Genomic DNA, 22,067 nt, shown 5'->3' with positions numbered 1-22,067 from the left:
CTACATGAGCCAATATTCATACGGGAAGAACTTTTTGCCTGCAACTCACATTGTATTCAGTTGATATACAACATCAAAAAACCCTCTCCGAAGCAGTTCCCTCTGCTACCAAAACAAATGTCAGATATATCAGGATTCCCTTCTCCTGCACACAGTGCCAATAGGAGAATAACACTGCTTGTTTTCTGAACAAATGTCAGCTATATCAAGTATTCCAGTCCCCAAACTGGAGTCACACAGGTGCACGTGTAGCATATTGTGAATACTAATAGGGTGTTATATAAATCCCACATAGCCTGTAAAAGATTGACATGTCTCAGGGACGATCCAAGCTGGCAGGTGCCGACAGGAGTGCGTGAGTGCCTGTTTCAGGGATGGTGCTGCAAGGTATGCGTGGGCAGCTGGGTTTACGTGTCAAGGACGAGGTTAGTTTAAAAAAGAAAAGGTATTTTTTTCTACTGCTGTCCTGATATGAATTCACTGACAGTGGTCACTGACTTTGTGTAGGTGTTTCATTCTAAGCAGTTTGTAGTGCTTAGAAGAAGAAGACAGCACAGTATTATTAATCATCACAGTAACTTTCTAATGTACATTTTACTGTTAGAGGGAAGATGTTCATTGTTACACTTGATTATTATTTCAGTTTGGCGTTAATGGGACTAAATGCAACTCTCATGACATGCAGTTGTAGGATGGGACAAGTAAATCTCAAAACCACCGGTGCCCACCTCTCAATTTTAAATGCATCTAGACATTGAGGGTTCTCGGGAGGAGCCGTGCTGACACCTGCTGCTCTCTGGCAGAGCAGCATGTCCTGCCGTGTTTTAAATGCACTTTAGGACAACATGCCCCAACACTACATATGAGCGGGAGGAGGGAGGTATGGGGTCTTCACATTTCCCCGTTCTCTGTTAGCCATCCGGGGCGGAGGGGCTGGGAGGAGGTGTTGGCCGTCCAATTGGGGTCTGGTATGCGGGGCCTCCCTGCTACTGTGGGGCCGGGGGTTGTCTGCTTGTCTTCACCCCGGGGGAAAGGGTAACATCTCCTGGGTCTAGGTGCGGTTTGCCCCTCTGGGGCGAGGGCACCTGGCTAAAGAAGACAAAAGCTGCTCAGTCACTAACTAACTACCATTACTGTTCTTTTATTATGAGTATTATACTGTAAGAGCAACAGGCTGGACTCTGCTTCAGCTCCTGTGCAGAGCTGATTATTAAATATGTGCAAAAAGCAGCGTGTTTTCTGTCTCCTGCCACATCTGTACGGACAGTAACAGCAACTAAAAAAAAGCTTGTGCTTCAGTAACTCCTCATTAATCATTAACTGTTGATTCAAATAGCAAAGCTCAGAATTTATGTACTGAAACCAACTACAGCCATTTACCTGGATAAATGAAGGACTAATAAAAAAATACTAAAATAATAATGATAGTCTGAATTATTCTTAATGAGGTATTGTTCACAAAGTTACGTGTGCAGTACTCCAGACAGGTTACATCCTTACGGACGCCAAAACAATGACAGCGAACTGAAAGTGAAGAACAGCAGCACTGAAGAAAAACAGTGTCAGCGTGAAAGAAAGATGTCATTGTGATAACTTGACTTGTTTTAATGTCAATATTTAGAGTTTCAATTAATCTTTTTTCACTGTCGATTTTTGTTTCACTTTCAATAAAAACATTTTCAGTACATTTATTTCAGAGTCCATGTTAATATTTTCAGTTTCATTTAGACCTTTCATCATTTTACCCCCACAGTAGAGAACTATTAAACAACAGTAGCCAAACAGCTAAAAATGCACCACATACTTGAACCTTTGAATTATGCTGAAGGTTTTCATAGAGATTTTATTCATCAAAGAAAGAAAAACTGAATTCCTTCAGGTTATATTTAGTTGAAGGAGGAAAAGACACAAAGTCCAGTTCCAAGGAAAGCATGTTTAAATGCCTTTGTATGGTTTTCAGTCCATTCTTCCTGATGATCAACGTTCCAGCATAAAAGACACAATGCCAGGAGCAATGTTACTAAAAATCACAGTCACTAAGCAACAATACACCTCGCTTGTATTCTGCAGTTTTTAGACCTTGCTCCAAATTTTTTTGTTCTTTTACTTGATTTATGTCAAAGTAATTTTACTTTGAATTGTTGGAAGATTCTCCTTTTTGATAAACAGAAGTTATGAATTAAGCAGAAAACTCATTTGCCAAAAAACATCTTAACGGTCCCCAAGATTTGAAACTCAAGAACTGACAATCAGTTAACTCCAAATCCACAGCAATATGAGTTGTTGGCAGTCATTGCAGATGAATTATTGCCGTTCTCGCTGCTAAAGGTGGCAAAACCTGTGAGACACACCAAAAGGAAAACACAATTGAAACACTAGAGTCTAACACCAGAGAGTCCATGACCAAACACAGTCCAGAAGGCTGGCTGAGCGACCAGTGGCAGAAACAAACCAGTTTCGGGGGCCTGATGGCCAGTGCGTGGTGTGGTCCCACAGGGGGCGTGAATGATTTAAACTGAAGGTGAGCCGTGTATTGCAGGCTGAGAATTGACATAGAAAACAAAAGGCAAAAAATGAACTGAAGAGGAAACTAAGTACAGTTTTAACTAGCATTTGTGGATGTAACTACGTATGGTGCTACTCGACACTGTCCAGAAGCGCCGTCGACTTCTCTGGGCTTGGGGCATCTGGGACGGACCATCACACAGTGGAAACGTGCACTGTGGTCACACAAATCAGTGTTTCAGGTATTTGTTGGGAGAAATGGACGCCCTGTGCTCCAAAACAAAGAAGAAAAGAATCATCCAGACTAGGGATGGGTACCGGTATGGTTCTGACATAAACGGTAGTAACCAGACCGAAAAGCAGCGCACATTTCGGTGCTTTATTTCAGTGCTTTTTTTTTCCTGAGATGTCATACACTTTGAATTCTAGCCAATCATTTTACGTTTCCGAGGATAGTAGGCGGGTCCAGGTACGTACGTTCTTTTAGAGCAGAGCTACAGATTAAAAATGCCCAAGGCGAAGCGGTCAAAAGTCTTGCTGTACTTCACAGCAAAATGTGCAAACTCAGCAGCCTGCAACAAGTGCTTTAAGGTGATACTGTGATACTGTCAAAGGAGGTAACACCTCAAATCCGATGAAACACCTGGCGACGCATAGCGTTTTTTTAAAAGCCGAAAAATGCGCCGTATTTGATAGCTTGCTGCGAGACCTCACACCGAGCGCATCTACTGCGGGTGTGGTGCCTGTTATCGGACCCAGAGTTAGCAACATCCCCCAAAAACCCGAAGAGTAGAGTCCTGGCCCCTAGCCCTGCCAGTGTAGCAGAAATGATGACGGATGATGATGGCAGCAGCAGCCGTTCTTCTCTGCGTGAGTAGCTTAATGTTGTTCGTGTGTAATTTACGTTGAGTAGGCTAACCACGTTATTAAATTAATGCATGTAAGGTGAACTAGCAAACACCGTCGTAGTTACATGCAGCTGTCTTCTTGTTTGATGGCAGATACTCCCTTCACCCTGGCCAAAAAGGCTAAAATGACCAAAGAAAAAGTGGAAAACAGTTAAACATGAGAGGTTTTTGGACAAAGTTTGTGTTTTTTCCATTGTTTAAGCACTGCTTCCAGCCAAGAGTGATGCCATATATGCCCTATAGCTGCAGAAAAGGCTAACATTGTTATCTTTTTACAAAAAAAAACAGCTGAACATGAGAGGTTTTTTGACCAATTTTGTGTTCTCCATTCTTTAAGCACCGGTTTGAGCACCGTTTAAGCACCGGCACCGTTTCAAAAGTACCGGTTTGGCACCGGTATCGGATAAAACCTAAACGATACCCATCCCTAATCCAGACTGTCACCAGCAACAAGTCCAAAAGCCAAGGTCGGTCATGGTACGGGGTCGTGTCAGTGCCCTTGGAAAAGATAACTTGCCCTTCTGTGATGGCACCGTTAATGCTAAGAAGTTCATGGAGATTTTGGAGCAGAATATGCTGCCTTCAAGAAGACGGTTTGCAGAAGAAGTTTGGAGACTGGGAACAAATGACAACTGAAACACTTCATCACTTGGTGTCTTCAGTCCCTAAAAGCCTTTTAAGTGTTGTGAAAAGAAACGATGTGCTGCATTAGTTTTTGTTTAAACAAAAATGTTTTCATTTAGTGTGTGATCTTTGCCATTTGAGGCAATGAAAAAAAGACTGAAACAGATGTTATCAGCTCTTGCATATAGAAACATTATCACCATCAACGACACATTTACTCATCCAGCCAATATCAAGCAAAATTTAGAGTTGCATGTTGATAATGTTTGATAATGATTTTGTTCCTGTGCCAAAGAAATCCCCAGTGTCCTGCCTCAAATACTAGCTTCCCGTTGCACTTACACCCATCATGATGAAGTGCTCATCATGAGGCACATTAAAGCCCGGCTGCCACCCACACTGGGACCACCATAGTTCACCTGTCGCCCCACCGGTCAACAGATAACAGCATCCCCACCACCCTACATCTTGCCACCTGCACAATAAAGACACATATGGACGAATGCTGTTCATAGACTTCAGCTCAACATTCAACACAATCATTTTTCATTATCTGAGTGTGCTCAGCCCACTGCTGGTCACTCTGCTGAGACACGACTGTGCAGCAATCCACAGTTTGAGCCACATCATTAAGTTCATCAGTGACTCAAGATTCAAGATTTTTATTTTGACATTTGCACACAGGACCAACAGTCCATGTACATGGAATTCTTGTGCAGAGCTTTCCAAGTCAAATCACACTTTAACAATATAACAATATAATAAAATAACAATATAAAGACAGAAAAAGCAGAAGGATAGAAATAAAGCCTGAAGTGGGGTAATCGTACTATTTTCTATATACAAGGAAAAAGAAAAAACTGGTCAGAGTTTGTAGCTTTCTACCTCTTATTGCACTCATAGTATTGCACATTTTTCACAGTGTTGCACATTTGTTACACAGATCTGTTTCACAAGTCTGTTGTGAGTGTATTGCTCATTGGTCAGTGACCCGATCATACATTCAAGTGGAGTTAAGTAGTTGTGTGTTATTTTAAGTGTTCGGTGCTTTTTGTTTGCCATCAGTCCGACTGTGGCGTATTCAGTGTTGTGTGAATATTTCACTGTTTTGCCAGTATTCTGACAGCTGTGGGGAAGAAGTTATTGAAGAATCTTGTTCTGTGTGTGATGATGCTGTCCACTTTGTTGTGTCTGAGATTGTACAGGGTGGGCCATTTATATGGATACACCGTAATAAAATGGGAATGGTTGGTGATATTAAAGTCCTGTTTGTGGCACATATGTGCAGTTTGCTGACTGTAGCATGGGAGATGGGTGGTCTCTTAGGGTGTCTTGCATTGAAATCTGCTGCAATGACCCGGTTACTGCGTTCACCAGATATCAACACGATTTTGATCCGCTCCTCACGTGTTAACCTCTTCGACATGTCAATGGCTGTGAACAAAGAGAAACTTGTAAACAACTCATGAAAGAATAAAGTTACGTTGAAACCAAGCACACCATTGTTTTTCTTGTGACATTACCAATAAGTTTGATGTGTCACATGGCCCTCTTCCTATTGAAAAAACAAAAGTTGTATCCAAAATGGCCGACTTCTAAATGGCCACCATGGTCACCACCCATCTTGAGGAGTTTGCCCCCTCACATATACTAATGTGCCACAAACAGGACTTTAATATCACCAACCATTCCCATGTTATTACGGTGTATCCATATAAATGGCCCACCCTGTATGTGCAGTTTTTGTGTCTGAGCAGAGAGTGAGCTGGATGGTGTGAGTCCCTGATAATTCTCTCTGCTCTTTTTCGGCAGCATTGTGTGTACAGGGTCCATGGAGGCAAGGTCCATGGAGGCAAGTTTTGTTCCCATGATCCTCTCTGCAGACTTTATGACTCTTTGCAGAGCCTTCCTCACTGTCTGTGTAGTGTTCCTATACCAATGACATGGCTGTGGTGGGTCTCATCAGCAAGAACGACAAGTCAGCATACAGAGAGGAGCTGCAACAGCTAACAGACTGGTGTGGAATCAACAACCTGTCTCTGAACGTGGACAGAACAAAAGAGGTGATTGTTGACTTCAGGAGAGCACAGAGAGATCACTGTCCACTTAACACTGATGGATGCTCTGTGGAGATCATCATGAGCACCAAATTCCTTGGTGTCTACCTGTCAGAGAACATCTCCTGGTCCCTCAACACCAGCTCCATAACTAAGAAGGCCCAGCAGCGTCTGTACTTCCTGCAGAAGCTGAGAAAAGCCCATCTCCCTCCATCCATTCTCACCACCTTCTACAGAGGCACTATCGAGAGCGTTGTGAACGCTGCATCACTGTCTGTACGGTAACTGCACCATATCAGATCGCAGTACCCTACAACGGATAGTGAGAGCAGCTGAGAGAATCACTGGAGCCTCTCTTCCCTCCATCACGGACACCTGTTACACCCACTGCATCCACAAAGTCATGTTGTGTCAAAGTCACACACCCCTCACACACTCTTCACTCTGCACATCTTTTGTATTTCTTACTATACTAACAGCTATTTGTGGCTTTGGTTGTCTATGGTCTGCTGCAATAGTTACTGTACAATTTAACTTCTTCCCTCAGAAAGCAACAACTAGGAACCAAATAATGACCTTACAATGACTATAAAGCTTTGTATTTTAAAGGAGAGTTAGAAATTCAACACCTTAACTTAACTATTCATTTTAGCTCAGTGGGCAGCAAGTGGTGATCACATCTCTGATAATGTCAAGGAAAAGGTCAGCCTTTGGTTTTGTACTTATTCACAAATTGGACTCCTCACCATTCACAGCAGGAGAACCTGTAATTAGGGTTGGTCATAATTACAATCATCCTGCGTCAAAGCTGAACCCGTCAGATTTGTGTAGATACCATCGCACAAACGAAGGTCTGTCTGTCCTTCAGGAAAAAGTATCACATTAATAGGGTCAGATCCATTTCAAGAAAATCGCAGTCATCAAAATGAGCTTTTAAGGGACCCAGATGTGCTGGCCTTTAGACAATACCTGTATTACTTTTTTGTCCATTTATCCCTTTTTGCATCACAGTTTAATCATTTAGGTTTCATCATTTAATAGTGAAATTCCTTAATTCACATAGAGGATCTTCGTACAGAGCTCTTATTGGAGAAGCAAATATGTCTGGCACCACAGTGCATTCAAATCCTGATTTTGGTTGCACAAAATGCCTGAATATATGAATAGAAGTGTTATAAATAATTCAATTCAATTCAATTTTATTTATATAGCGCCAAATCACAACAAAAGTCGCCTCAAGGCGCTTCATAGATACAGAGAACATGAGCAAGCACTTTGGCGACAGTGGGAAGGAAAAACTCCCTTTTAACAGGAAGAAACCTCCGGCAGAACCAGGCTCAGGGAGGGGCGGCCATCTGCTGCGACCGGTTGGGGTGAGAGAAGGAAGACAGGATAAAAGACATGCTGTGGAAGAGAGACAGAGGTTAATAACAGATATGATTCAATGCAGAGAGGTCTATTAATACATAGTGAGTGAGAAAGGTGACTGGAAAGGAAAAACTCAATGCATCATGGGAATCCCCCAGCAGCCTACGTCTATTGCAGCATAACTAAGGGAGGATTCAGGGTCACCTGGTCCAGCCCTAACTATATGCTTTAGCAAAAAGGAAAGTTTTAAGCCTAATCTTAAAAGTAGAGATAGTGTCTGTCTCCCAAATCCAAACTGGAAGCTGGTTCCACAGAAGAGTGGCCTGAAAACTGAAGGCTCTCCCTCCCACTTTTAAATACTCTAGGAACAACAAGTAGGCCTGCAGAGCGAGAGCAAAGTGCTCTAATAGGATGATATGGTACTACAAGGTCATTAAGATAAGATGGGGCCTGATTATTTAAGACCTTGTATGTGAGGAGCAGGACCTTGAATTCAATTCTGGATTTAACAGGAAGCCAATGAAGGGAAGCCAAAACAGGAGAAATATGCTCTCTCTTTCTAGTCCCTGTCAGTACTCTTGCTGCAGCATTTTGGATTAGCTGAAGGCTTTTCAGTGAGTTTTTTGGACATCCTGATAATAATGAATTACAGTAGTCCAGCCTGGAAGTAATAAAAGCATGAACTAGTTTTTCAGCATCACTCTGAGACAGGATATTTCTAATTTTAGAGATGTTGCGCAAATGGAAGAACACAGTCTTACATATTTGTTTAATATGTGCGTTGAAGGACATATCCTGGTCAAAAATGACTCCAAGGTTCCTCACAGCTTTACTGGAGGCCAAGGTAATGCCATCCAGAGTAAGAATCTGGTTAGATACCATATTTCTAAGGTTTTCAGGGCCGAGTACAATAACCTCAGTTTTATCTGAATTAAGTGTTAATTATTAAAAATCATGGTTAATTCAGGCAGGTTATTTTGTGTGACCTCGTGTAAATTGAGGATTGTGCTTACAAAGCATTTATAAATAAAAGTGAGCAGTATGTCGAGACTCAAATGTCTCAGTTATCGTCATAACAATAAACACTGCTTGAGGTTACCAGACTACTGAAAAAACCAGAGTCAAACGGCACATTCTGGAAAGAATGAGACACACTGAGGCCCTACTGCCACAGAGTACGTTCACCTTAAATATGCTGATAATACAAAAAACCCAAAACACTTGTATAAGACTATCACAACACAAGCCTGAACATTTTATAGAAATTCACAAAACGTTGCAGACATCATAAAGAAAGTTGGGTTGAGTGCTCTCAAGTTAAGCAAGTTTACCGTATTTTCACGACCATAAGGCGCACTTAAAAGTCTTAGATTTTCTTCAAAAAGTGCGGCGCGCCCTATAGCGCGGTGCGCCCTATGTGTTGTAAGGAGGACGTAGTAGAGAACACCATGAGAACGTTAAAGGGTGAAGTGTGGGCGTTGATCGTATATACCGGGACAATCGCACATACCTGTATAAAAGAACACACTGAAAAAAAAAAAAAAGTTCTTTCAATTTACTTGATTTTATTGTGTACATCGGTCCCACATAATATGAATAAGTATGACTGACTTAATTTTCCACTTTCCCTCAAGTAATTAATGCTTGTCAGATCAAAGTATTTTATTTACATCAGATTACTTTAAAAAATCATGTTTGATGTACTAATATTAATCTATTATCATAATATCAATGTATTGCATAATGTCAATATATTTTAATGTTTAACACCAACTTATTTTTATTTGCCAGTGGTACGCAATGATATTATGTAATGTAAACATTGCAATTATGTTCCTGCAACACAAATTATGGCTTTAAATCCTACTTAATTTTTTCAATTGAAATATTAACTGATTATTATTGACAAAAAAGGCAAAGACTGTGAGTGCTACTGAACAATTCACCTTTATTAAACTGTAACAGCAGTGAAAGCAGCAATTCTGCCATGAACAAGTCCAAAATCGCATCCATATAAACATTTTTAAAGATAGCCTGCAGAAATAACTAAAAGAAAAAGTTAGTTTGCAAATATATATTCTCAAACTATTTCACAAAAAACTGACCTTAGCAGCAAATAAAAGAAAGTGCTTATAGATGATCCTGTCATCTCTTACATATAACATTTGTATTAATTACACAATTGAAAATGTAAACTAAATTAAGACTACCTGAAAAAAAGCAACATGCTTTTATGAATAAACAGATTTACACAAATATAACTTGTGTGTTATTTGACAACAGTTTCAGCTTCTGTACATGTATTTACCTGTACAAGATTTCAACTAAGTTGAGCCTTAAATGACATTGTTAGACAATACCAAACACCTACATGAATTTTAATCTTCATTTTACACATGTAAGCAGGACATTAAGGTTGACTTAGAACATATTGCTAAAAATCGTTAGTAAAAATTTCTTACAACATGATACCAAAAGGAAAAATCATCCTGCATTGCAGTCACATGAGGGGAAAACAATAAAAACATAAGCAGTATAACGTTACTGAACACAAAATGAAAAACTGCAAAGAATTGCAGAAGTGCAGTCTTTGACTTCTCAATGAAACAGATGGTTTTTGAAAGCAAGAACTTTAGAGTTTAGCTCCATCCAGTTCCATGAAAACCTTCTGGAAAACGCCAAAGTTGTAGCGAAGGTCCGCAGGGTAGGCAAGGTTTAATGCATACATGAGTCCAAATAGCATTATCACAGCAAATGCAACATTATCCAAAGTCTTCGCCACCCTGATGCCTGCAAGGACAACTCTTATTCATCTGCTGAAGCTTGCTCTTTAAGAAGATAAATTTAAACAGTGGTGTCTTCAACAGTCTCACTGATGGCATGTTCTTCCATGCCCTGTAAAAAAGAAGCCATGTTAGTCATTTCCAAGTAAGTAATATGACACACTGTGGAAAGTCCAAAAAAAAAAAAAAAAAAAAAAAAAAAAACACACACCACAAGTACATACCACATACTCCTGGATAAGCATGCCAGGGTCTTCACCCATGTAGATACACACTCCCTTGACACACTCAGCATCAACATCTTCACACTGAAATGAAATGTATGTAATTAGCATCTTCATTCAGCCCTTGTCCTTCATTTAAGTTTTAATAGTGTACTTTACATGAATGTTTTTAAAGTAAAGGCACACAAATAATAATAGGTTTACTGGCAATTAATAATAAGTTGACAAAGTGAAGGTTAAAAAAAAACAAGCAGATGTAAAAATACAAAATGAGAGAATTTATCATGGAAACATTTGAAATCTTCCACAATTATAAAATTTCATCCAAAGAGGATCATGTTAAGTGAATGTTGAGGCTTTATCACTTACATTATCCATTTATGCCACAATTCTTTTCAGTATTAGTCCAAGCTCTCCTCTTCTGTTGACCAACTTCACCAGGTTGTCCAAGTGGAGATCCAGCTGAGCCAGGAACTTTGTTTGAGGGGGGATGGTGGCAATTCTCTTAAACTCAGCGTTGATCTGAAAACATGAGCACAGAGGAATGAGCTTCAAAGTTTTAATACCTGGAAGAAGGCCGCAATCACTCATGCTGAAGAAATGGGCTGTCAAATAACAACTGTGCCTTAACCATTTTAGGCTAATACCACAAGAACACCGTGTATGAGGCAAACCTTACCTCATGGAAATCAAATAGAGCAGGCCATCTTGCCATGAAAGCCTCCACCATTGGTGCATCACGAACAACTTCATGTCTTCTGTATGAAAAAGTCTTTTCCATCTTTAGTTTCACCAACTCTGTTACTCTTTTTTTATGTCCATGTGGTGGGCTTTGACATGTCAATAGCTTTAAGAGTCCCCTTGTCTGCTACTTCTGAAACTGAGGTAAGGTTAAGAAACCCATTCCCAAACAAGGAATCCATAAACTGAAGTCTGAAACTGCCCTGAAGACAACACTGTCTCTTGACTTCAACGATGAGATCCTCAGTTGATTCAGGTGCTCCAGAGAGTGAGCCTTCGACAGGTTCCGTCAGCCAAAACAGTCTTTAGGACCATAGGACTCCCCATAGGACTCTGTAGGCAACAAAGAATTACATATCAGACATTCAGAAAGAATCATTTCAGTTTAGTTTTCATAAAGCTATCCATACCCAATACTCAAAGTTATAAAGATCAGACATAAAAAAGAAGAATTTATCTAATGAAATACATGCGACTGAACCTATTACACTTACATGAACACCTTTTATTTCTATATGCCATTTTAAAGTCACAATGTGGACTGATCCAATCTCATAGTCAACCAATGGATAAGTATCAAGGAGTTCACAGAGTGAAGCGAGAGTGAATATTCTTGTGGATACTGGGCGGAGCTCAAAAGCTCTGTCGTGCTCTCTGTACCAGCCACCAAGCTCTCTGACAATGTAGAATATGCTGTGGTACAATGCAGATATGGTTTTTCAGTATTCTGGCAATCCACCTGCTGTCCTTTGGGCCAGTACCATTCCATTTCTATAAGTTATGCCCTTTAATGTCACACACTGTGCAAGGTTGACCTCTAGAATGTCAGGGAATATGTACCTAATGACTTAAGCCATCTCCTCTTTAAGCAAATCCACTAGAAAGGCCGATACAGCTGAGCCCTCTAATTCAGACTTGCCAAGAGATCGGGAGTTTAGATGGTAAGCTATCATCATCTGATGTTTTGACTTCTGTAATCATAAAGGTAAAAATTCCACCATCACAAAAAAAATTAATTTTAATTGAAAAAAGGTATTCCAGTCCAGAAGAGCATCAATGGTTTCTTTAAAGTACCAATCTTTCTCTCATTTATACATAATGTTTTGAGAAGCAGCTCACATATGTTCTACACAAAGTAGAAAAAAAGAGGGGGGAAAGGGTCCTAATTTGTTTTGGGCCGATGTTGGAAAATTCACAATACATCACTTAATAAGACATAGTCTGTTGAACAAACTTATCTCCTTGTAGATATCTGCTGTATTATTTGGGCATGACCGATAGAATAGTCAAGTGACACTTCACCTAAAACAATGACTAAATGGAAAAATGATTTGGCATTTATGGGCACAGGTTCTCAAACCCACGTCTAAGGTGGCAGGATGCTTATTATAACTTGAGTGCATGTCATCAGCAAGAATTAAGGTATGGCACTGTGGCCCTCCCAGCTTCTGAAACTCTGACGGTTACAGCCAAACTAATTAGCCAATGTAGCCATAGCTAGCACGAGTAACACAAACACTATTGCTCTCTCAGTGACGTTTTAACTTGCTAAGCCATCAAAAACGTCAGTGCTCTCTGTCACATGCATAAATTCCATATCTGACCGACAACAGCTGCTTTCTCCCGACTATGTGCAATTTGTTAATATTTTTCAGCTTTAGCCACAAAGCTAATACCAACTTTAGCTAGCACTGTAAAAACAACATGTAGATGCATTACAGATTACGTTTCATATAGCATGCACTACAACAATTCTGTGAAAACGTACCCAACTAAAACAAATGTATTTAAATTACTTACCTTCTCACTATGCCTGACTCAGTGCCAAAGGTTGCATGTGGCTGAACAGTCTTCCAGAATCTGGCGGTCAGTTGCGCTCTCCTTAAATTATGTTGTTGTCTTATTGGATAAGGTAGGTCTTATTATCCAATCATATTTAGTTGTTGTCTTTGAATATATTGCATCATTTCCGGTTGTGGTCAAACATGATTACAATGGTTTTAGTATTCTAATTTAGTCACTTTAAATCAATGCAAGAAAAATGAGTAGTCTCAGTATTGTTTATAATCAAGTAAATGGTACTTTATTTAATCATGTAAATAAGAGAAACATGAGAGGCTTGTGTAGCATTAACTAAATTCATTTGTGCAAATTCAAAAGCCTGCCAATTCCCATTTTTTCAGTGCAGGTATGTGCATTATGCAGGACATCGTTGTTTTAACAACCCTGAAAATGGCAAAGAGACACGCTTACGAAGCACAGTTTAAACTGAAGGCCATCAGCTACGCGGAGGAACATGGAAATCGAGCAGCGGCGAGAGAATTTAAGATTAACGAATCGATGGTTCGCAAATGGAGGAAGCTGGAAAACAAGCTCCGGCAGGTCAAGAAAACGCAGCTGAGTTTCCGCGGACATAAGGCGAGGTGGCTCGAGTTGGAGGAAAGACTCGAGTGGTGGATCATCGAGCAAAGAGCGAGCGGGAGAAGCGTTTCGACGGTCACCATTCGGCTAAAAGCAGTTTCACTAGCTGAAGAGATGAACATTGAACATTTCCAAGGAGGTCCGTCTTGGTGCTTTCGTTTTATGAAACGGTGCCATTTTTCCATCCGGACCAGGACTACGGTAGCGCAGCAACTTCCAGCGGATTATAAGGAAAAGCTGGCCATCTTCCGCTCCTACTGCAGCAAACACATCGAAGACAAAAACATCCAGCCCAGCCACATCACAAACATGGACGAGGTCCCGCTCACTTTTGACATCCCGGTGAGTCACACTGTGGAGAAGAAGGGGACCAGCACGGTAGCGATACGCACAACGGGGTATGAAAAGTCTTCTTTTACTGTTGTGCTTGGCTGCCATGCTAATGGACAGAAACTGCTGCCTATGGTGATTTTTAAGCGAAAGACTTTGCCTAAAGAGAAGTTTCCAGCAGAAATCATCATTAAGGCAAATGAAAAGGGCTGGATGGATGAGGAAATGATGAAAGACTGGCTGAGGGAGGTGTATGTAAGGAGACCAGGTGGTTTTTTCCACGCATCACCATCGCTGTTGATCTGTGACTCTATGCGTGCCCATCTCACAGCCGATGTGAAAAAACTTGTGAAGCAAATGAACTGTGAGCTTGCTGTCATTCCGGGAGGCCTGACAAAGGAACTCCAACCGCTGGACATCGGTGTGAACCGCCCGTTCAAAGTAAGGCTGCGAGCGGCCTGGGAGCGATGGATGACCGGTGGAGACCACAGTTTCACTAAGAGTGGAAGGCAGCGCCGGGCGAGTTACGCCACAATTTGCCAATGGATTGTAGATGCTTGGGCTAACATGTCTGCTGGCACTGTTGTTCGAGCTTTCGCAAAAGCCGGCATCGTTTCCGAGGAGCCGCACGACACGGAAAGTGACTCTGACGGTGAAGACAGTGAACCTGGAATGTTTGATGGAGATTTAGCGCAGCTGTTCAATTCAGACACAGAATGATGATGACTTCGATGGGTTTGATTGATGATAAAAATGTGAGTACCAAACTTGTTTGCTCCTGCTTTACTTTTTAATACGCACAATTGTCTGCTGTGTTTGTTGATGAGGATAGTGTATACAAATGTAGTACTTTGCTGCTTTTTTTTGAATAGCACCTAATGATGACATTACCGCAATAGAAATGGAGTAAGGTACCGAATTCAGGTTTGCTCCTGCTTTATTTTTAAATACGCATACGGTACTTGTATGCGCCCTATGGTCCAGTGCGCCTTATGTGTGTGTTAAATACAGTAAGGGCACACATAACTGAGACTGCGCCTTTTAGCACAGTGCGCCTTATGGTCGTGAAAATACGGTAAGTTAAATTACCCACTGCTGTGCTTTCATAACACAGGTGAAATGAAAGAAAAGGGGTGGGTCTTATCTTAACCCTACAATTCCTTTGTAAGCTAAGAATTTCACCTGGATGAATCGTATGCATTTGACTACATTTACATCCAAATAATACAGGCTGGTTTCTTTTTTTAAGAGTTGTCATTATGAGGTTGGACAAACATGAAGTCTAAGCTTAATAAATCACGTTCACCCACTCTGAGTTAGAAATGTAGTGTATATATTTTTGATGCTGTAGCGTGGCATTCCAAGCTTCCACACTATTGTGGAAGCTGAGATTCTCTGTTGCTTTAAACCAAGATTTGAAATCATGCTTCTATCACACAATCACAAATGCACTATTGCATTTGAAACATGTGACCCTTGGGGGGGGGGCTGGCATGCTGAACCGAACAGGTAAGACAAATGATGTGCTGGTGACCTGTGAGTGGAGCATATCAGTCATGCGGTGCTGTGCTGATCCTCCATCAGGTGGATCTTCACTGCCTTCCTGTGCTCTGATCCCACAGGGAGCAGCAGTGGGGCTGTGTCCACTCAATGGCTCACTGTCCTCTTGTGAATATCATTAGTGTCTTCTGTAGATTCGCCCACTGTCTCTGCACCAACAGATCAAGCTGCTCTCTGCAATTATAGGCGTGCTTCAGTTGCTTGGAAAGGTCTAGCTTTTCATCATCTTGCTGACGTAGCACACATTTAATGGATTATTGCATCGATAACTTCCCACCTCTTCTCTTTGACCAACCTTTGATTTCTCATCAGGTTTGACTGTCTAACATTCAGGGGAAAGTGGAACAGAAAGCTTCATGCTGCACCCTGACATTCACCTGCTACCACCACGACACATACAGACGCCATTCTGTCTGCCTCTTGTATGATGTATATGCTTTTATACTTGAGTGCACTGACTTTAGCACTGTGAGTTCATCCGGTTGTCGAGTAATGACTTAACAACCTCTGGCCAATTATCAAAGTCACTATTTGCTACCTTTGAAGGCCAAAAATGTATTGATCAGGCATAACATTATGAACACTGACAGGTGAAGTGAATAACATTCATTATCCTGTCAGCATTGCACCTGTTAATGAATAAGATAGAGCACTCAAAGCTTATGTGTTAGAAACTGGAAAAAACGGGCAAGTGTAAGGATTCGAGTGAGTTTGACTCGGGCAAAATTCTGATGACTCGACAGCTGGTCATGGAGGGTTATGTGGGCTTTTTCTGATCTGTAGTGGTCAGTATTAAGAAAGGGACAGTTCAAGGAAGGAACAGTTCAAGGAAGGCGCAGTGATGAACCAATGACAGGGTCATGGGCAGCCAAGGCTCACTGATGCATGCTGGGAGTGAAGGCCTGTGAGGTCTGATCCAACAGTATGTGGCTGTACAGCCTCAGACCAGTCCGGGTGCTCATGCTGAGCCCTGTCAGTGCTGGAAGCATGAACAATGGCCACGTGAGCATCAAACCTGGACCATGGAGAAATGAAAGAAAGCGGCCATGTCTGATAAACCATGCACACATTTGCATGCGTGTACATCACCTACCTGGGGAACACCTTGCACTTCGATGCATTAGGGGAAGAAGACTAGCTGGTGGTTGCAGTGTGATGCTTTGGGCAATATTCTGCTGGGAAACCGTGGGTCCCATATGATTGTGTGCTTAAGATAAACAGATATTTTTATTTTTATTTGATGAGGAATCAGCAGAGTTGTGAAGACAAATTGAGAAAGTCCACCAAGAATAAAAGAAAATCCAATGTGAGAGAAGCAAACTAGAAGTGGATGGTCCAGAGAAAATACGCTGGTTGTACCACCACTAGTGATGGGATTTCCGGCTCTTTTTAGAGATCCGGCTCTTTCGGTTCGGCTCACTAAAAGCCGACTCGGCTCTTTTGGCTCCAAACCGGCTCTTCAGGTTGTTTTGTTGCTTTAATTAATTTATTATTAACAATAATATAAAATTATGCACAAAAGGAATTACTAACGTAAAAAAAAAAAGTGGTTTTATTTATATATGTTTATATATAAATATATGCGGTGGCCCCTAGAGACAAAACACGTACAAACTCCAAAACACATTTCTAGCATGAACTGAACTTCCAAAGCAGAGCTACTAGATCACTCAAATTACACAATTGAAAGAATGTGTGTATTGTTTGTGTATTTATACACAGGCACTCATATATATTCAAATAATTTAAAAAAAAAAGTTCATTTACCCGTTACTACCACACACCAAATCCGGTCGTTGGTACTTGCTGGCTTGGTAACAAAAGCTCAACACTGCGGCCAGCATCCTGGAGCACTTCTGTTGTGTTTTGTACGTGTTTTGAGTTTTTATGTGCTTCTGGGTTTTTATGTGCTTCGGAGTTTGTACGTGTTTTTACGTGTTTTGGAGTTTGTACGTGCTTCAGAGTTCGTATGTGATTTGAAGTTTGTATGTGCTTTGTCTCTAGGGGCCACCTTAAATATACTTTTATTTATTCACTCCACATAAAATGTAATAAATAAATCATATAATACAAAAATCAACTATTCACATTTCAACTTTTAAATATTTAAATTTTCAGCTTTTTCCTTTTACAAATTTAAAGTGAAAACAACACAAAACACTGCAAACCACAACACAATTAAATATAAATTATAATATGAAAACAAAAAGAACATGCATATTCTCTGTCATATGGGCCCGCATGAATAAACTTTCTGAATCCTTTATCATCTGCAACTGAAAATAGTTGTGGATGATTACTATACCTTTCTAATGTGACGTTGTTGTCCCTGGCTCTCTTTCTCTCTCTCTCCCTCTGGCTCTGTTCCTGTGCTACTGAGTGTAACTACCGCCCCTCCCCCCTCTGCCCAGCGTAAAGCACAAGGCTCGCGTGCGGAGTGAAGCGGAAAAAAAGTGCGAGAGAGAGGGTGAGAGAAAGAAAGAAAAAACAAAAAACACCCCACGTGATGGCTCGCAATAAGGAGCCGGCTCGCGTCGTTCACGTCAAAGAGCCGGCTCTAACGGTGTGTTCACACCGAACGCGATGGATGCGATGGACGCGAATAGAGCGTCAGGTTTACATGTAAAGTCAATGGAAAGGCGCGATGACGCGCGATTGCGGGTCCCGCGAAAATTCGGAAGCAGATTTGCGTCATGAAAACGCCAAAACGCGTGAAACGCGCGTCAGTGTAGCGCGTCTGGCGCGTTTGACTCGCGAATAAAACCACGCGCGTGAGTTTTTGTGTTGCATTTTGTGCATACCCGCGTTTCGTGTCTACTGCGCGAGTTGGAAAAAGCTGAACTCCAGCGTCAAATCGCGCCGCGACAACCAATCAGGAGCCTGGTGACGTGGCTCTGACCTAGGTCAAAGGGGCAGATCCAGCCAAAGCCCTTCATTCTTCATTCAGCATGGAGGAAAAGCTAATCAGCACTGTGGCTAATCACCCCGAGCTGTACGATGCCAGCTACTATTTCTACCGAGACAGGAATAAAAAGGACCTAGCTTGGAGGCACATAAGTGAGGAGATCGGGCAACCTGGTAAGTTCATTCCTTTTTCTTTTTAATTTTCAGACTGACCCGATGAAGCCGCGCAAAAGCTAGCAAGCCCGCCTATTGTCCCGCGATTTTCCCACTGTTGTACAAATACCTTTCCGCTAACCAGATAATGCGTTTATTCAGAGGACATCTGCAGGAGAAAGTGGAAGAGCCTCAGGGACACTTATAATAAGGAGAAGAGGACAGAGAAGGAGAAGAGGAGTGGGTCTGCAGCAGGATCGGGGAGGAGATGGAAGTTCTTCGCGGTCATGGGGTTTCTGGACCCCTTCCTCACCCCGCGGGAGACCAGCGGAAATATGGTGCGGTCCGTGGAGAACTTCTCCCCCGAGGACCAGGGACAGCCCGAAGAGGCAGCAGGGGAGTGTCAGTCAGAAGGTATGTTTACAATGAATTAATGTAGGCAGTTAATTCATGCGTGTTGTCATACAGGAATATATTTTGTTTATTAATAAACAGTATACAGTAGTCCTGCTGTTCATCTGTCACTGCCTCGCCTTTTCGCTGATTTTTTTTATTGCACCGTACAGCTTTCAACAATGCGCTTTGCATTCTGCAGCCCAAATGACAAATCTCCTCCGTGTCGTGTCTCCTGCGCTTGCCAAACTTATCATGTTTGGTGTTGTTAACCATCATGTCCAATAGAAAAAAAAAAACAGCACAAAAACACCCTTAACTATGACCCTCATTCGGAAATAGACACCTGCACCGGGAGAAAAAAAAGGCGCACAAAAGTGGCGCCGCAGATGGAGAAAAAACGCGGCATAATACTTTTACGTTTTAAAATCGACAAAGGTTTGCACTTTGAGAATCAACTTGTGAGAACTGTGACTACTGTTCATGTGCTGCAATAAATGAGAGACCACTGTATATAATAATAAGTATATAATAATATAATATTCTCTATGACTATTGTCTTGATAGAGTCAAATAATCATGCAGCAGAGTCCTCCCCTGTTGCTTCTCCTGGCTCCCCAGTCCCTGGTCCCTCCACTCCTCCTGCTGCACCCACAGGTATGAACATCAAGCACTGATAGCTTTTTACTTGCTTGAATCCCCTTATGATCACCTTTACTAAATATCTACAACCCATCTGTTCATATCCTGGTTTTTTTTTCAATTTTGAAAATGAAAATCTAGTAGCAGCCTTCTCATTACTTTGTGGTGTTTTGTGCTGTGTTTTACAGGCCCACAGAGGAGGACAGCTCGAAGGCGGGCGAGGGACGGGTCCCAGGACGGTCCATCGGCGGTGGAGCTGGCCATCCTGGAGTCCCTAAAGAGGCCACGCCCATCTCCAACAGAGTATTTCCTCCTCAGCCTTGTTCCTGCTCTGGAGAGCATGCCGCCTCAGACACGAGAATTCGTGAAATTTCAAATTTATAAATTAGTTTTTGAAAACAGCACAGCTGTGTTAAATTTGGAAACATTGGACCCTAATGATCAGTAGTTTTCTGATGAGGCAGCAGGCTCTCCAGGGCAGAAACAATGTGCTTATTCTTCTCCTCCTTCTCCCTGAGGCTCTTCCACTCCAAGCTGGGTCCTTTTTATTCCTGTCTCTCTGTAAATAGTTAAATTTCATATATTTATGTTTAATGTTTTTGTCACTGCATTTATATATTTCATCAAATAAACATTTATAATGACAAATGTCTCTGTTCTACTACACAGCAAATATTGGCACCCGACTTGACACAAGTAGAATTTATTTCATATTACACTAATTACAAAACATACTAATACAGTGGGATGCAAAAGTTTTGGAAACATTGTGAAAAGTAATTATTTTCCTGTACAAATCGTTGTTTGTCACAATAAAAATTGTCAGTTAAATACATCATACAGGAGACACACACAGTAATATTTGAGAAGTGAAATGAAGTTCACTGGATTCACAGAAAGTGTGCAATAACTGTTTAAACTAAATCAAGCAGGTGCATAAATTGGCAACACAAAAAGAGAAATAACATAAATATTTAGTGTATTTCAATGTGTGTGTCTCCTATATGATATATGTAAGTGACATTTTTTACTGTAACAGCGATTCATACAGGAAAATAATGGCTATTAATAAGGTTACCCAAACTTTTGCACCACACTGTATATAGGAACATAGTGAAGACAAGTTACTTAAGAGAGTAAAAAGAGGTTAGATTATTTTGGAGTAGAGCTCCATTTATTAAGAAAATTTTAAAAAGACAGGAACACTCTTTAGAGGTTTGTGGGTGGCTCTTAAAAGAGCCGTTGTGGGGAAGTCACTCAGACTTCAAACAGGCTACTCCTTTGGTTGCCAAGACACAGCTCCCTCTGCCGAGAAGTGGGCCATGAACTTTCTCCCTCAACAGGACAGCCTCTCTGGAGGAGTTGTTTGCTGCCATACGACCCAGGCCTTGCAACGGCTCCACCACAGCAGGTGCCACACCCCTCACAGCAGGTGCCCCTCTCTCGTCCACACAGCGCAGAAAATTGTGGAGAACACACGTTGCCTTCACACACTTCTCCGCAATTTCAGGACGGAGCTCCATGGCACGCCGATACAACCTCCACTGTGAGGAGAGGATACCGAAGGCACCCTCCACTATCATCCTGGCCCTGGAAAGGCGATAGTTAAAGATCCTCTTCTCTAAAGGGAGGAGGCGTCCAGGGAAAGGTCTCATGAGCTCACGCCGCAGCGGGAACGCTTCATCAGCCACAAAGACATGGGGCTGGGCTCCACGGTGTTCTCCACCAGGTAGAGGCTGGTCAGGAGGCAGATGGAGAGTCCCAGCCCGAAGAGCCTGACCAAAGGTGGAGTTGGCCAGAATACCACCGTCGCTGGTCCTCCCGTACCCCCCCACATCAATGACGCGGAAGCGATGCTCTGCATCCACAACCGCAAGGAGAACAACGGAAAAAGTTCCCTTGTAGTTGTGGAACATGGATCCTGAGTTGGGGGGTGCCTTCGTCTGGACGTGCTTCCCATCCAGAGCTCCACAGCAGAGAGGGAAGTTCCAGCGCTCCTGGAATCCCTCTGCGATGGACCGCCAGTCTTCAGTTGAAGGCACAGCCATGAAATCGTCCACTAGACAGTCCCAGATGGCCGTCGCTACCTGGGGGATGATCTGGCTCACCGTGGACACACCGACTCGAAAACTGAACGCGATGGTCCTGAAGGAGTCCCCAGTGGCAAGGAACCTGGACAAAATTGTTTAAAATGAGTATTATGTGTACTGCAGTTACAAAAGACATTATTGAAATTCCAAAATTACAAATTACAAAACATAAATCTTACATAAAACATTTTGTAATTATAAGGATAATTACATGATATATATTAGATATAATCCAAAACAGTTTGCGGTGATCATATACAAATATTCAACTATCCCAGAATTAAACCAGGTCTAAATAAAAAAAAAAGGAGTGAGTATCACTACAAAAATTAACCCACAGTGGTCCTAATACCAGTTTGATATC

The 22,067-nt window shown here is 41.7% G+C and overlaps 1 protein-coding gene and 1 long non-coding RNA gene across 2 annotated transcripts; one reads left to right on the top strand and one right to left on the bottom strand.

Annotated features, from left to right (window-relative positions):
* Window positions 1–9,805: 9,805 nt before the first annotated feature.
* LOC120715316 lies at window positions 9,806–13,392 on the bottom strand. Its single transcript, XR_005691591.1, has 5 exons — window positions 13,011–13,392; window positions 11,149–11,543; window positions 10,839–10,991; window positions 10,470–10,553; window positions 9,806–10,357 (listed from the first exon to the last, which is right to left on the bottom strand). It is a non-coding gene; the product is annotated as an uncharacterized LOC120715316 (long non-coding RNA).
* A 4,730-nt stretch (window positions 13,393–18,122) lies between these two features.
* LOC120715311 (transcription factor Adf-1-like) lies at window positions 18,123–20,361 on the top strand. The gene is made up of 4 exons (XM_040002227.1): window positions 18,123–18,599; window positions 18,741–18,992; window positions 19,539–19,628; window positions 19,802–20,361. Exons 1-4 carry the CDS (start codon window positions 18,470–18,472, stop codon window positions 20,059–20,061), a joined length of 732 nt encoding a protein of 243 aa, XP_039858161.1. The 5' UTR covers window positions 18,123–18,469; the 3' UTR covers window positions 20,062–20,361.
* Window positions 20,362–22,067: the final 1,706 nt, after the last annotated feature.

This window comes from Simochromis diagramma, unplaced genomic scaffold (assembly GCF_900408965.1).
Source record: "Simochromis diagramma unplaced genomic scaffold, fSimDia1.1 OVJJ01000431.1, whole genome shotgun sequence".
Lineage (NCBI taxonomy): Eukaryota > Metazoa > Chordata > Actinopteri > Cichliformes > Cichlidae > Simochromis > Simochromis diagramma.
This window is presented reverse-complemented; position numbering and strand designations above follow the sequence as displayed.